This window comes from Patagioenas fasciata, chromosome 1 (genome assembly GCF_037038585.1).
Source record: "Patagioenas fasciata isolate bPatFas1 chromosome 1, bPatFas1.hap1, whole genome shotgun sequence".
NCBI classification, from domain to species: Eukaryota; Metazoa; Chordata; class Aves; order Columbiformes; family Columbidae; genus Patagioenas; species Patagioenas fasciata.
This window is the reverse complement of record NC_092520.1, coordinates 62,609,581-62,624,304: the sequence shown is the minus strand read 5'-3', so window position 1 is coordinate 62,624,304 and position 14,724 is coordinate 62,609,581. Positions and strand designations below refer to the sequence as shown.

Here is a 14,724-nt window from a genome sequence, read left to right as displayed (position 1 = left end):
AAGCTCTGCAACAGCCATGGTCATTCTGCAACACGCTATCCTGTCCTCTTAGATTCTTTTTAAGCTAACAAGATGAGGAATGGGAGCTTCTCACATCTATCACCTGGCTCCATTTTGCCCACTCACAGAGTAGAAGAGTAGGGTGGGGATTATTGGCAGTGATTACCATCATCGAATGTAGGAAGGGTCATACCCTTTGAAATGTATTCCTGAAAGCGCTTGTCACTGGATGTCAGAAAGTCCTGGTGTATTCTCTAATCCTCAGCTGTCAGTGAAGTAACACCAGTGACCACAACACCTACTGGCACCTGGAATTTTTTTCAGTTATTTGAAAATACTACTGAAAGTGAAGTTCTTATATAGGAAAATGTACAAAACTGAAGGGACTGATACTTACTTGGTAAATACAGTGTTCTCTGCTTGTTGGAGGCTAAGCAGTATCTGTCAGGCTGTGGAAAGAGACCTGCTAGTAGATAATGCTGATGGGAAGCTTTATATTTCTATGATAATACCATTAGTTACTATTCACAAATGAGTTATCTGCTTTGAGCTGTGTGGAACTGAGGAGTATAATGTGATATTCTGAAAATTTCACTAAGTAAGCAGATATATTGATTGTTGACAGAGCTTCCTGTGAAGGAATGTACTTAGAGGAAACAGTTGCTTTAAATGCCTTTTTTGTCCACATATGGAACAACAGGAATGACTTTATATTTCCTGTGAACTGACTGGAAGCCCCTTGGATTTTCATTGCTTTTTGAAAATGATGTTCACATCACCAACAGGAAACTCATGTTCACAGAGAAGCTTTCAGGGGACTCCCATGACCCTACCTCCAGGACAGACCCCCAGGGAATTTGGAAAAGAATGTCAAAAATGAGGTCCCAGTAACAAAACATTTCAGCTTCAGAAATCCAGTATTCTTTTGACTAAGAAGATGTGACTGTTTTATTTTTTAAAGGACTTCCAATTTATGCTAATTTACAAAATAAATATTTTCTGACATAATTAATACTAAGCATTTAAAAGTTAACTAATATTCCCTTGAGTGGTTAAAATTCACTGGAGATCTCTGATAAGAATCTGTGGTCCGTCTGCAATTTTTGTGTGAACATCCTGTAGGATTCTGGTAATACTAAAAACAATAACAACAACAAAACAACCCTCCCCCCCAGCCAAACAGAAAGAACCTTGCCAAAAACTACAAACAGCCCTTATATCCCAAGAGCCATAATGATTTTTTTTCTGATTGTATTCTGTAAAGCTTTCCTTAAAATCAGTATATTTTCTGAAAAATTTACAAAGCTTTTAAATAGAACCAGAACCGAATTGTGATTAGTTCAATTTTCATCATTCACAGTGATATTTCAGAGAGCAACTTGCCATTTCTTTCATATATTATCTATATGTTAATTTGGGACTTGCTTACAGTTTCCCTTAGACTAACAGGGATACTTAGTTGATGCACTGACATGCTAGTAACCATGAAGTGCTACATTTGTCCACTGTGCAGGTTTGTTCCAGGAGATTCTTCATCTGATCTAAAGCTATCCCCCTCTGCATTGACAGGGAAATGAGTGGGGACCCCTTTTGCTTCCTTCTGTCCTACTCATGTACATCAACCTGCAGCCAAAGGAGGTTTTTGGGAACATGAGTATTTTATTTCTTCTTACACATGCTTTAATGAGGCTCAGGAGATTATTGGGTTGCACTTCTGTTGCTTAAATATAGGCATTTGGTGCCATTTCAGATATTAATATTTATACAAGCATGGCAGATATGACCCAGGACCTAGGGGAGAGCTGTTCCCACCTGGCCCAGCAGCTGGAGGCAGGTGGTGTCCTACAGGACATCTTGAACAACACTGTTCTTCTGTGCTCTGCGAATACCGGATCTACAGAAAATGGAAATGACACAAACAAGAACTTTAAATAGCCTACTACATGACAGAAACTTCCAGTGACTGCTGACTGGAGCTGAATTTAATTTGGTGACCTAGAAGGTAAAAGCTGTAAAACCAATAAACTGTCCCTTGGTTCAGGGAATTCCCTGAATAGTCGGAGTTGAAGTCTACCCATGATTTGCTGGGGAAAAAAAAAAAAAAAAGGACATGAAGATAAGCTGCCAACTTTTTTTTCATTGTCAATGTGAGAGAAAAAGGACTTGAGAGAGGAGAAATACTGGAGCTTACTGACATTATAAAATCATAGAATCATTTTGCTGAGAAAATACCTTTTAAGATCATTGAGTCCAACTGTTAACTTAGCACTGTCAAGTCCACCTCTATGTCATGTCCCTCAGAACCTCATGTACACCTCTTGTAAAGACCTCCAGGAATGGTGACTAAAATGTTCCCTCTTGTCTATTATTTATCTGTACATAGACATCAAAAATCGATGGGTTTACAAATGAAATGAGAACTATGTTAAATTTCTCTCCTCTACTTTAAGTCCTGAAAATGATGGTAGATGTTCCTTTTCCTAAACCTTTTTGAGGGCTGAAGTTCAAATCATCAATCTGGGACAACTGGCTGTGTATCAGCTCCTGTAAGGGACAGACTTCCCACTCTCCAGGTGTCTGACCAAGGCCAGTCCTTTGGCACAGGTGTCACCAGGCAGCAGTGACCCTCATCATGGCAGAGGGTAGGGGGTGACTGAGGATGAGGAGCAGTGCACCAAGACCCTCTCTTCTCCTTTCTGACCATCAGGAAGCTCGCAGCCCTGCTGAAGCGCCTCTGTGCAAGCGCTCACACTGAGTTTTGCATTCTAGCTGCCAATTAATGCTACCTGTCATAAAAAGTAATAGCCTCTGTGACTCCAGCTAGCCTTAGTAGTTTATTCATTTTGAAGTAGTTTTACTTTTGGGCACTGTGCTTAAACTGATTGCGTTTTCAGATGAGAACAGTGACAATTTACCTCTCCACATTGCTTTAGTTCAGATGTCAATTTGACCTAAATTCCAATTCGGGTTCAAATACCAATTCAAACACTAATGGAGGCAGAGCATAACCTTCAAAAATTATTAGCTGGTACATTTTGGTCAGAAATGGGTTTGTCAGTAAGTTAGTGATTTGATAGAACATATGACTTCTGAATTGCCAAAAGAATATTTAAATCACAATCTGTGAACAAAATATTCAAAGATAAAATACTAAGAGTAGTAAAAATATTTTTAAAAAATCAGAGACGTATTTCAGGAATGGTTTAATAGTACACTTTGACTTTTCTGATTTTTCCTCATTTGTCATGAGCAAAGGAAATAAAAACCTGGTCTCACAAAGGAGTTGCTTTTTCCTGATGGCTGCTTCCTTGAATTTTGAAGATGCCCATGTTCAATGCAGTGAGGGGCTTTGTATCCGCTTGTCAGCTTGTGGATGAGAACCTGTTTACCAGTCGGTGCTTGGGAGATCTGCTGTCACACGTTGGCTGGGCAGTTCCATGCCCAGCTACCCAGCTCTGGTGGAGGCAGGATGAGGGCGCATGGAAACACCTTTATATTCCAGTGCTTTGGACTGTCATTAAGCAAAGAAGATGCTCAGGTTCCCACCTCTGATTTAATAAGATTTCAGCGCGCTGCGTGAAATGTAATTATTTCAATGGGAGAGAGGAGGTCTTGCCTTTGAAATGCTCCACAGCACACCAGGTTTCATCCTGAGAGCAGTGGGCGCAGGGCCTCTGAGGCAGAATGTGGTGTATGAGAGAACAACCCTAAGTCTGAATCAAACACTTAATGCAAAGCTGTGTTTTGACGGAGAGTGACTTTGAGGTTTTGTGGTCAGGTTGTTTTTTTAATTATGGCAAAGAAGAATGATGTATTTACACTGGGGAATTGATTTGCTTTGCCAACATTTTTACAAATATGTTTTTAAGCCCTAGATTAGGCATGACAACTTTAATTTTCCTCCACAGAGTTCCTGTCAACCAGTATATCAATATGGAACTTAACCTTTCAGAAATAATGTTTCAATATGTACTGGTAGCTACTACATACGTTAATACTAATCCATATACCTTGTTACTGTTGGCTAAGCAGAACTAGAACTTTGTAAGCTTGTCATTTGTTTTTTTTTTTTTTTTAATAGGTGAGAGTTGTTCTTTCTTGCAAATCACAATTTTTATCATTTTGTTAAAATACAGTATGGTCAGATATAGAAACAATGAAGCTTTCCATCCTGGAAAGTTTATTTGAGAAAAAAAAAAAGAAGAAAAAAAGAGGAGTTTAAAGAGGAGTTTATATTGTTCAAGTGGATCCATCTGTTTCCATAATCAAAAGTAAATCTAATAGTACATAGACAAATAACTAAATTTTGCTAATTTGCTGAGACAGTCTGGATTTTTTGTTATTCTCTTCATTGTAGCTAAGTCTAAATCAGAAGTTTTAGCACCTTTTTTTTATTTTTTCCTAAGCTGTTAATTGACTGCAATATCAGTTAAGAAAAAATTAAGGTTAACTGGAATATAACAGTGATTTCCTGTAATGGTACTTCACGCACAAAAAACCCCAGTTTGGCTGATTCAATGTGGTTATATCTAAAGGGTAAAGACAAGAACAGTAATACAGCCAGGGAGCTATTTTAACATTCTGAAGAGGAGAAAATATGAGAGGAATGCAAGATAAGTGTCCTGCAGTTGACATCACCTCCCTATTTCTGTATTTGGTGGGAGGTGAAACTGAAACCATTATTGATCCAGCTCTTGTGTCACCGACATGAGTTGCAGATACGTGTGCTTAGAAAGAAGTGCAGCATCTGCTACGTAGGGATGAATCTCCCTTGGTCTTCCCTATTGTGACTGGGTTAGCGTGGGTTGGAAGGGGGTGAATTGTGTGGAGGGAAGAAATTCAGACTTAAAGCTGTCACTGTCAAACAACCGTCCCGTTGGCATAGTTGTTCTTGGTGTTTCAACTTGAAACTGGTATTGGAATTCAGCTCAGATTGGGGGTTGACCTAAAGCAGCATAGAGTGGGATATCTATACTATTTTTCATTAGAAAACATTGTCAGTTTAAGTGTCATGTCTAAACAGAAAATGTCATTTTATAATGAATGAATCATAAGATGAAATAATTATGATTATTTTTACTTTTTGGAGCATTTCAGCTCTGAATTAGCAACATCGTGAATACTCAGAGAATTTTGGTATCTGTGCTAGTCTCACTAGCCACCTGCTCACAAGATTTCAGTGATTTGAAAGACATTGTATTTTGGGTAGGAGAAGTGACTACATTCCCTGGAATGAGATTTTCAACATGAACAGAGTAAGTAAGCAGTCAGGATTTTATTAAATTTCTGCCTTACATGTGTGCTTTAGAGAGTGAGATTTGAACTTGATTGGGACCTATGCAATTAGCCTAAGCTGGTAGCCAGCTCAGCAGCTGAAACTCAACAAGCAGAGTCTGAGCTGATGTTGTGGGAAAGAGAACTATGTTTTGTCTTAAAAATGCACTTCTGTAAGAGACCGGAGCGTCCAAGAACTGTCTCAGCCTTTGTGTTTTTTCAGAGATCTCTGTAGCCTCCAGAAATGGTGCAGGTCCAAATATGGCAGTCGTCACCCTCCTAGGCTGCTCATCTGGCTCTTTCCTTTGTTCCTGTGTGAGTTCCAAGCAATAGCTCTCAAATGCCAGGAAAGTAGCTGGACGTGGAAAAAAAACAGGGCAAAATGTAACAAAAGTCTGTGGCTGCGATCTGACAGATGTCTTACAGGCTGCAGTGCAAACAGAGTTTCTCCCGTCTGCTGCAGGAACTTTTAGCAGCCTTCTCAGCTCTGTCACTGCCAGGGCTTGGTACTCCTGAGTCTTGCTATGTAAGTCGTGGAACTTGGAGGTTCGGGTTGGGACACCCATTCGTTAACAGCACTTTTCTGAGCTACATGTTTATATGATAGTAAATGAATTGCCATCCTTCAGGCAAACACTCAGTCTGCATGTGTGTGATGTTGAAGGGACATAATCTTTTTATTGTTTAATACTGATTTGCTAGTGTGATTCGCTAAGCTTATCAGCTGCAGACAGTCTGGGAGAATGAAACGGAACGGAAATGCTTGTCAAAAAATGAAGCAATTTGTGTTGCTAAAATGAGCTTCTGCTTCTGGGCTGACTGATATTTTGTGGGAGGAGTAAGATAAGTTGTCTTCAAATACTATACGAGAGGCTGGCCTGATGGTACAAGGAAGCTATGGTTGTTTGAAAACTGTTAGGATACCATGCATGTAGGTGAGGTATCACAGTGCGCCCGGCCAAAATCTTCGGATTAGTCTGTAATTGTCTCCTAGACAAGGGATAAAGAGCCTGCCTTTTCTTTCCCCCCCGCAGATTCTGCTTCCTGCCCAGCGCCATTCCTTCTCTGTTTTGGCACTTGGAGGACAGCAGTGATTGCTCCAAGCTCCATGCTGTTTCTGGGGAAGGCTTTGTTTCAAAGAGGATGTCTGAGAGATAGGGCAAAACTTTTACTCTCATTTGTCTCATTACCTCTAGTCATGTGTGGCAGGAAGTGACGAACTGGTTTCTTCCTATCATGAGACTGATTTGACATCATACGTAGAAATAAGCAATAATTTGCATAGTTTCAGCTTACTTACCTTGTGATGTCCACTTAGGACTTAATTGTGTAAGGTACTTAAGTAATTCCTAAATGAGTACTAGAAATGCAGATCTCCTTGTTCACAGTTTGAAAGACAATTAAAATTTCTAACAATTTCTCAGAAATGAAGAGCCATTGTTATTCCCTGTCCCATTCTGCCTGTAACCTTTAGCCCTTTCTTTGATCCTCTGTATCCACTTCTCTCCATTTTCCCCGTTGTTCTCATGCACAGCCCATGCTCCTTTCTGTCCATTTTGGTCTCTACTGCTTAGTCCTCATCTACTGCTTAGCTTCATCTCTACTGAAAGCAAACACCCAAAATAGGTGAAATGAATCCAGGATAGAAGTGCCTGTTTCTTGCCTTTGAATAAAGGGAGACTGCAGTGACTAGTAGAGATGTTTGTCCCTACGTTGGCTTTGGTGAACCCAGACGCTGATTCCTGTACCTGCTGTAGCCACCTTTGTCTCTCCCAATATCTCATTACTTAATTGCCCCTTTGACCTCCTTAAATTGACCTTTGGTCCATAAGCTTTTTTTAGGCTGGCCCTCCTGTCTTCCCAGAGGACCAGGAGGAAAAAGCTCATACTTCCTCCTAGTATATGCAGAATGTTATCACATCCCTCAGATTCAAATTTAGTCACTGAGGATAATACTGTCCAGTAGCAGCTGTCATTGTTGGCCAATCTTTCATCCACCTGCAAAGGTTATAGTCAGGGATAGTAGGAGATGATGCTACTGTAAAATAAACTCAGAGTTTTATGGGGCAGGTGGCCTGTTCTGCCACAAGAGGCTACAGCACTTGTCTGAAAATAAGACCTCATGCAGCTTATGTGCTCCCTGATGCTCAGTGCTGTCTTACCTGCCTTGCCTTTGGTTATTCTGAGTCTTAAGAAATGTGAGGTTTAAGGAACAGAACAAATTGAATATAATGGCATCATTTTGGGGAGCACAAAAAGAGACTGAAAAGCACAAGTCCATTCTTCTGGCCATGCTAAATATAAGAACAAATCCCAGCTGAAAAGCAAATAACAACATACTTTTGTTTTTTCTAAAATGGTGCATGTTAAACAACAGGCTGAAGGAAATATGTGAGGATTAACTTGAAAACAGATGTTTATAATGATTCAATGAGGTATTTTAATGACTTTAACAGATGCAATTAAAACAGGCTTCTTCTGAATTTAGGGGATGTGTTGATAAAACTGATAACATTCTACATGATGCTGGAGAAGGAAGTATGAGCTGCAAGCATGCGTCCTCCAGCTGTGATCTCATCGGTCTGAACAACTAAGAGAGGTCACGTTGGGTCACTTCCTGAAATGGAAGGCCCAGTGTTTTTCTAGGCATAACCATGTACCACAAGGAATAAAGCAGATTATTCAGTGGGTGGCACTTTTCCCCCCTGGTCAGTACTCACCTGGTGATGTAACACGTGTTGGCATGGTTTTTGGATATAATCCTCTTCCTGCAGTATAGGATTAATACCCATTCTAATCAATGTTAATTTTCATCTTTCCGTGCTTTTATAAGCTAGCATGGTAAAATGCTGTAATAACGTTTGAAAAAAATTGGAATATTTTTGCTTTATTTGGATATGGAGAAAGTTTGACTTCAACAAATTCATTAGATCTACATATATTAAAAAAGATCTCAACAAAAGGAACAAATACAGGGTGTTTCAAAAAAATGGACCCAGTTTGTAATCACTGCATCATTGAAATGGGGTCCATCTTTCTGAAACACCACATACTTCAGGAGCTGTATTACAATTTTATTGGGCAGCCTTTAATAATTTCATTTTTAGTATTAAATCCTCATTTCTCTTTGATGCTTTACTTTAAAAGCAAATGTCCTTACCAAGTAAAAACGGTCCTGTATTATTCAACTTTCTGGAGCGATGATGTTTATTGGTATTGTTGGAGGTCTTCCAAATTCAAAATGGATTAGGTACATTTGCTTTTACTTCCCGGAAATACTGAGGTTCCCACAGAGCCCACAGGTGTGGAGGGACGGGGTCCCAGCACCCGTGCTGAGGGTTGGCTCTGGAGAGATGCCATCCCTGATTGACTCCTGCTAACAGCTTAACAGGGCTGCTGAAGCATCTCCTGTGCCTTGGTGGGATATTCAGTAATACAAATGTTTTACTTGTATTCCTTCTGGTTTGTTTTTGAGGAGCGTGACAACAGTAAAAGCCATAGACCGTGGAGTTACGTGCTGGTTGCTTCATGACCATGAGGAGGAAAGGTGGGGAGGAGCCCAGATGCACTTGAGTGCACAGGAATACTTTGGTAACACAAAGCAACCATAAGCTTTTATCTGTGCATCAGTCTCTCCTATGTTGTCACCTTTCAGGTTTTGCAAAACAGTGAGTGACTCTTTCTGATTATGTAGTAGAAATCCCAGTCTTTTGGTTACTCAATCCAAACAAATCTTTCAAGTCTCCGTCTTATGTGAACAAAAGCATGAATACTTTCAGTAGCATTTATTCATATTAAGCTCCCTTTCTCAAACACCTAAATCAAGATCTTATTTTCCTTGTTTCTGAAGGAAGTGGCACTAAGGAGTATCTCATGTGAGCAGATCAGCTGCCGGGACTGGCAAGGCCAGCTCTGCAGTGCACCTTCCTTCTCTCCTGAGATGGAAACACCCCTCTTGCAAATCCTTCCATCCACTTGCCCTCTAGAATGTCACCTCGCAGAATCCAGGTAGACTTGGAAGTCTGTCAACATCTTTGCTGAAGTACCATCATTTTCTGGAGGCACAAGTTGGCTGTACTTTATTTTACAAGGTGTGCAAACCCCATGAAGTGGTGCTGTCCTGTGGAATGCCTTTCAGAAAACAAGGATCTCTGTAGTATCTTCCGGAAAGTAATTTGGACCAGTTATATTTTTAGACATGCTTTCTATGCATTATCCTGCTGCAATGAATTTGCTTTTACTGAGTGGAAGACAACAAGACTGGTGAAGGGACTTGAACACAAGACCTATGGGAAGAGACTGAGGGAGCTGGGAGTTTAGTCTGGAGAAGAGGAGGCTTAGAGGTGACCTCATCACTCTCTAGAACTACCTGAAGGGAAGTTATAGCCAGGTGAGGACTGATCTCTTCTCCCAGGCAGTTAGCAATAGGACAAGGGGGCATGGGCTGAAACTCTGCCAGGGGAAATTTCGGCTGGATATTAGAAAGAAATTCTTTATGGAGAGAGTGATCAGGCATTGGAATGGCCTGCCCAGGGAGGTGGTGGACTCACCGTCCCTGGAGGTTTTTAAACTGAGATTGGACATGGCACTTAGTGCCATGATCTAGTAAATGGACTGAAATTGGACCAAGATGATCTCTGAGGTCTTTTCCAATGCAGTTGATTCTGTGATTCTGTGTGATTCTGTTTCCTGTCATAATGACAATTAGAGTTAGGCATTATAGAGAGCAAAAAAGAAAGGTCACTTGAAATGTGGTAGATTTAAGAAACAGGACCAGAACCCTGGAACTAGACATTGCCTGGCCAGCAAACATTAACAATTGCCTACACGTCTAATATGGAACATTAGTAACAGTTCGCTTTCTGAGGGGCTACGATTTGACTTGATTTCACAAAGTTTGTCCAGACGTACTTCTTGATATAGTTTCCTGTGGTAATTCTACTAATGTTTAACTTCCTTTAAAAACTATTCTCTTCCTATCCGAAGATTGCCAATTACTGATAAAAAAATATATTAGTAAATCATTATTAAGAGATTTATGAACAACCAAAGGCAGAGTATTTTTTTGTTTTCAGAAAGGAAAAAAAACCCATATTCTTCAGGTCTGGTATTTTTCTCCTTAAGCATAGAAGATAGATCATGAACTGTGGTTTCACCATCCCTTTCTCCTCAAAGCAATGGCACAGATTTATAGAGATTAAGTATTTAAGCAGAATGCAGGCCATTTATTAACAAACCAATATTGAAGAGGCACTTCTACAACTGGATTCATTTTGTTTTAAATATTCTGTTGGATGAATGTGTGACTATAGAATCCAAGAAGAAGATCCACTTGTTTTAAATAGAGACATTCATATTGCTAGATGTGTGTGTGTGTGTGTGTATTCTACAAAAATGAGTTATTTTTTACATGGGGGCCCAAAACCCAATGATTTAGAAGTAATATAACAATTTTTATGATTAAAAACTGTAACAGGTTTGGGTGGTTTTTTTGTCTTTTAAGAAGGCATTTTTTTATTGGACTCTGACTGAGACTGGAAGTGTACATCTATATAAAGAAAACAGAGTATTGCGTTAGGCTTAAGTGAGGATTCTGCATGCTGACCAGCCTTGCAGTAAGGGTGGTACTGCTGACATCCCCTGCTCATTGCGGCGTGTTCTGCCTGTCACCCAGTTCAGACAATTAATTCTCAATTTCTCTTTTATTTTCAGGGTTGTTCCGGTTGTGGAAAATGTGACTGCAGTGGAGTAAAAGGGCAAAAGGTGAGTGCCAGCTCTCTTTGCTTCATTATCTTGCTTATTTAAACCACATGGTGTGTAATCTACTGGGAGGCAGGTGAGCTCCTGGTTTCAGTGGGGCCTTGCACAGCCATGGGGCATTGCCTTCAGCAGGATTTCCGAAAAGCAGCCAGCTCAGTGTCCACATCAGCTGGAGGCAGGAGGGCCAGGCGTGGGAGCAGCCGAATGTCCCACTGTGGGGTGAAGCCCCTCGCCTGGTGCTTGGCCATGCCTTCCCTCCTTCCCCATCGAGTGGGATGCTGACCTGGCACTCTTGCCTTTCGTAAACCTCCAATCTTTTCAGTGGGTGGCAGGTTTGACATCCTGACCACCCCTGGAAGTGATGTGAGCAGTTTGGTTCAGAAATGGTCTCCTCAGTGTGCTGTGCAAGTTGCTCTCTAGGGAAGGCTGTGATGCGCCATAAGCAATGGTCCCCTGGCCAGGGTCAGCCCTGGGAGGCAATGACCTGCAATGGGAAGAAGGAGGTTAATAATCAACTTAAATAGAGGAAAAGTGTTGCAGGTCAAGAAAAAAAAAAATATTTAAAACTTTTTCACAGAACCTTGCAAATGAGTTTTAAAGTTCCCATTCAGCTGTCCAAACTTCCTGCGCATGAAACAGAAAAGGTACTTGAAAGGCTTCTTTTAAAGCAGTAACAGTGAAGAAAAAATACAGCGTACTTAAGCATTCCGTGAATTCCCCTTGTAAATTACCTGCTTTTGTAAATATTGTAGACATTGACTCACTCTCCTTATCTTTTGCAATTTTGCTGTAGAGATTTTAATCTACAGTGTGTTCTGTTGTGCATGCACATGTGCTGTATATCTACCATTATAAATGAGTGTAAACTAAAGGTTTTATCATCCTGTGATTGCAGTGGGAACATTTTTCAAGATAAGTTGTTTAGGTCAGCCAAAGGAGTGCTTAGAAGAGGTGGGGATTTTGTTGGTTTTTTTGTTTGTTTGTTTTGGGGTTTGGTTTGTTTTTTTTTTTAAATAAATATACAGCTGGTGTTCTGCATTGTCTCACATGTGTTGTATATTTACAAATGAGGGTTTTAAGAATATTTGTTGGCAACTTTTCTTTAGTTTTTTCTAGAGCAAGGAATGTAAATTATGTAATTGGAGACCCAAGCAAAGATGATTTTATTTACAGCTGTACCTAGATTAATTTGCTAGACAGATGAAGTGTCCAGGTTCAAAACATCTTTTAGATAGAGTCTCCTTTTTTTAATGCCCCATTAATATCTCTTTAATAAAAGTCAGCTATATGTTAAAAACAAATAAAGCCAAGATCTGGGAAAGGTTTGAAACTCTGGATTTATATCTTGATCTTATTTTTCAGTAACAAGTGCAAGTGAACCATTGTAGAATGAGACATTACATTATCACTCTCTTATTGCAAGCCATTAGTTTCCAGTTCATAGAGTATGCCAGCATCTTGTAACTAGATAGTTTTAAAAAATGATCATTTAGGAAAATAAATTACATTAAACCTTGTGCTTCATTTATTTCCAGCTGCAATCCTGATTCTATTTGCTAGAGCTCCTGCTGACATTTTTCATTTGCATAGTCCGCAGTTTCAAAAAGTTATCTTTGAAAGAAATAGATGCTTGTCTGAAATGCTAGAAGCCAAAACTACCCCAAATTAGGGTAGGTTATTCAAAAATGTAGAAGAGAGAAAAATATCAGTCCAGAGCAACAGAAGTCATGTTAAATTCCAGAACTCATGTAAACTTGTCCAGTAAGTCAGTGTACTCTGCACTCTTCCTAGTGGGTTCCATCACAAACTTCTCTGACTTAACGTATGTCTAATGAAATATTTACATACTTTTAGATTGTGTAGGAAATTTAATTATTGACGTTAGAGACATCTAGTCAGGTGAATGAACAGTTATACCTAGAAAACAATATCCGAGAAAAGCATTTGAAGGTATTTTGGAGTGCATTTAGAAGTAACTTGATTGAGATCAATAACCAATGCTTGCTCATTATGTTAACACTCTGAGACTTTCAAACGTGTACTTAGGATTTTGAACAGAAAACTGAGTTTTGCTTAAAAACATCTGTCCCCTTCCCCTGCCTTGTTTCAGCCTAGTGCAGCTTTTCATCCTGATTCTTTACATTTAATGCTTGTCTGGAATAAGGACAGCCTGCTACCCAGTCCCAGGCCTGAACACAGAAGGTGGTGAGGGAAAGAAAGGGAAGCATCCTTCCTGCTTGCCTTTGGAATATTTCTAGAATCATAGAATGTCCTGAGTTGGAAGGGACCCACAAGGATTATCGAGTCCACCTCCTGTCCCTGCACAGGACAACCCCACAGTTCACACCATGTGTCTGAGGGTGTTGTCCAGTCTCTTCTTGAACACTGTCAGGCTTGGGGCCATGACACCTCCTTGGGGAGCCTGTTCCTGTGCTCCACCACCCTCTGGGTGAAGAACCTTTTTTAATGTCCAACCTAAACCTCCCCTGACACATCTTCCTGATATTCCCTTGGGTTCTGTCATTGGTCACTAAAGAGAAGAGTTCAGCACCTGCCCTTCCTCCTCCCCTTGTGAGGAAGCTGTAACCACCATGATGTCTCCCCTCAGTCTCCTCTTCTGCAGGCTGAACAGACCAAGTGACTTTAGCCACTTGTCATATGGCTTCTGCTCCATTTTAGAAATGGTCTTTCCAACTGACACGTTTGAATTTCCAACATGTCTTTGCTAAACATGGTTCCCATTAATGCACACATCAGTAGTGGTACCTGTTGCCTCAGAGTTCTGCATGAATGCTGCTTAATCAGAGAAGAATGGATTAGAAAGACCCAGGCCAGAAGAAGAACTGTATAGTGAGCTCTCGTGGTACCCCAGGACACCACGTTAGAGAACATCTGTTCTCCACTTATCACGTAGCACTTGCATGGGAAGCACATGCCCGTTCTGCCCTGTACCATCCACAGCCAACATGTTGCCTACACTGGAAAGCCTTTTGATCTAGCTTCCATGTTGCGCAGAAGTGCACAAAGACTGGAGGGCCATTTCCAATCCACCCACACTCATCAGCAACGTAACCACACCAGTTTACTGCCGTGGGAGCCTCAGGAACTGAGGAAGTGGGTGCTGGCTTCACCCTTTAATGCCTTAATTATTAACATCTGGAGATAAATTTCATACCATAGTGTGGGAAGAAGTTCCAGGCCCTACGATTTGGGGGTGGGGTTTAATTAAAATACATTTGGCCAAATAATCATATTAATAAACTCACCAGAAGAAATGCTGAAAATAGTATTTGACTTAAAAGCTGTGAAATGTCCAAGAAATATTACCCAACAGCATTTCAGACATGGAAGAGTAAATTACATTGCCATATTTTTCTCTCTCATTTGAGAATAATTTCATCAATATGACCATTTGGATGTCCATATTTAGAATACATTCAATATGTTCTCTCATTAGACCGTTTCCATGAAAATTACGTCTCTATGCCAAACCACTTTAAGATGACTCATACTTTATCAAGGGCATGTAATTGGCAAAGTCTAGGGGTTTTCATTCCTTTCAGAAATTTTCAGAAAGTGAATGTAATTGCAACAGATGGCTCTTATCCTATAAAGCCTTTATTATTACACTGAACATCAGGCTGTTATTTTAAGCTATGTAGTGTTAAGTATCATGTATTTGCCGAACGA

General features: G+C 40.2%; 1 protein-coding gene across 2 annotated transcripts in view; it reads left to right on the top strand.

Moving 5' to 3' along the window:
• COL4A1 (collagen type IV alpha 1 chain) overlaps positions 1-14,724 on the top strand; it is a 131,198-nt gene that overhangs the window by 44,245 nt on the left and 72,229 nt on the right. For both annotated transcript variants that reach the window (XM_071807305.1, XM_065829657.2), the window contains exon 2: positions 10,987-11,037. In XM_071807305.1, coding sequence (XP_071663406.1) covers positions 10,987-11,037 — 51 coding nt within the window. The remainder of the gene's footprint in view (positions 1-10,986; positions 11,038-14,724) is intronic.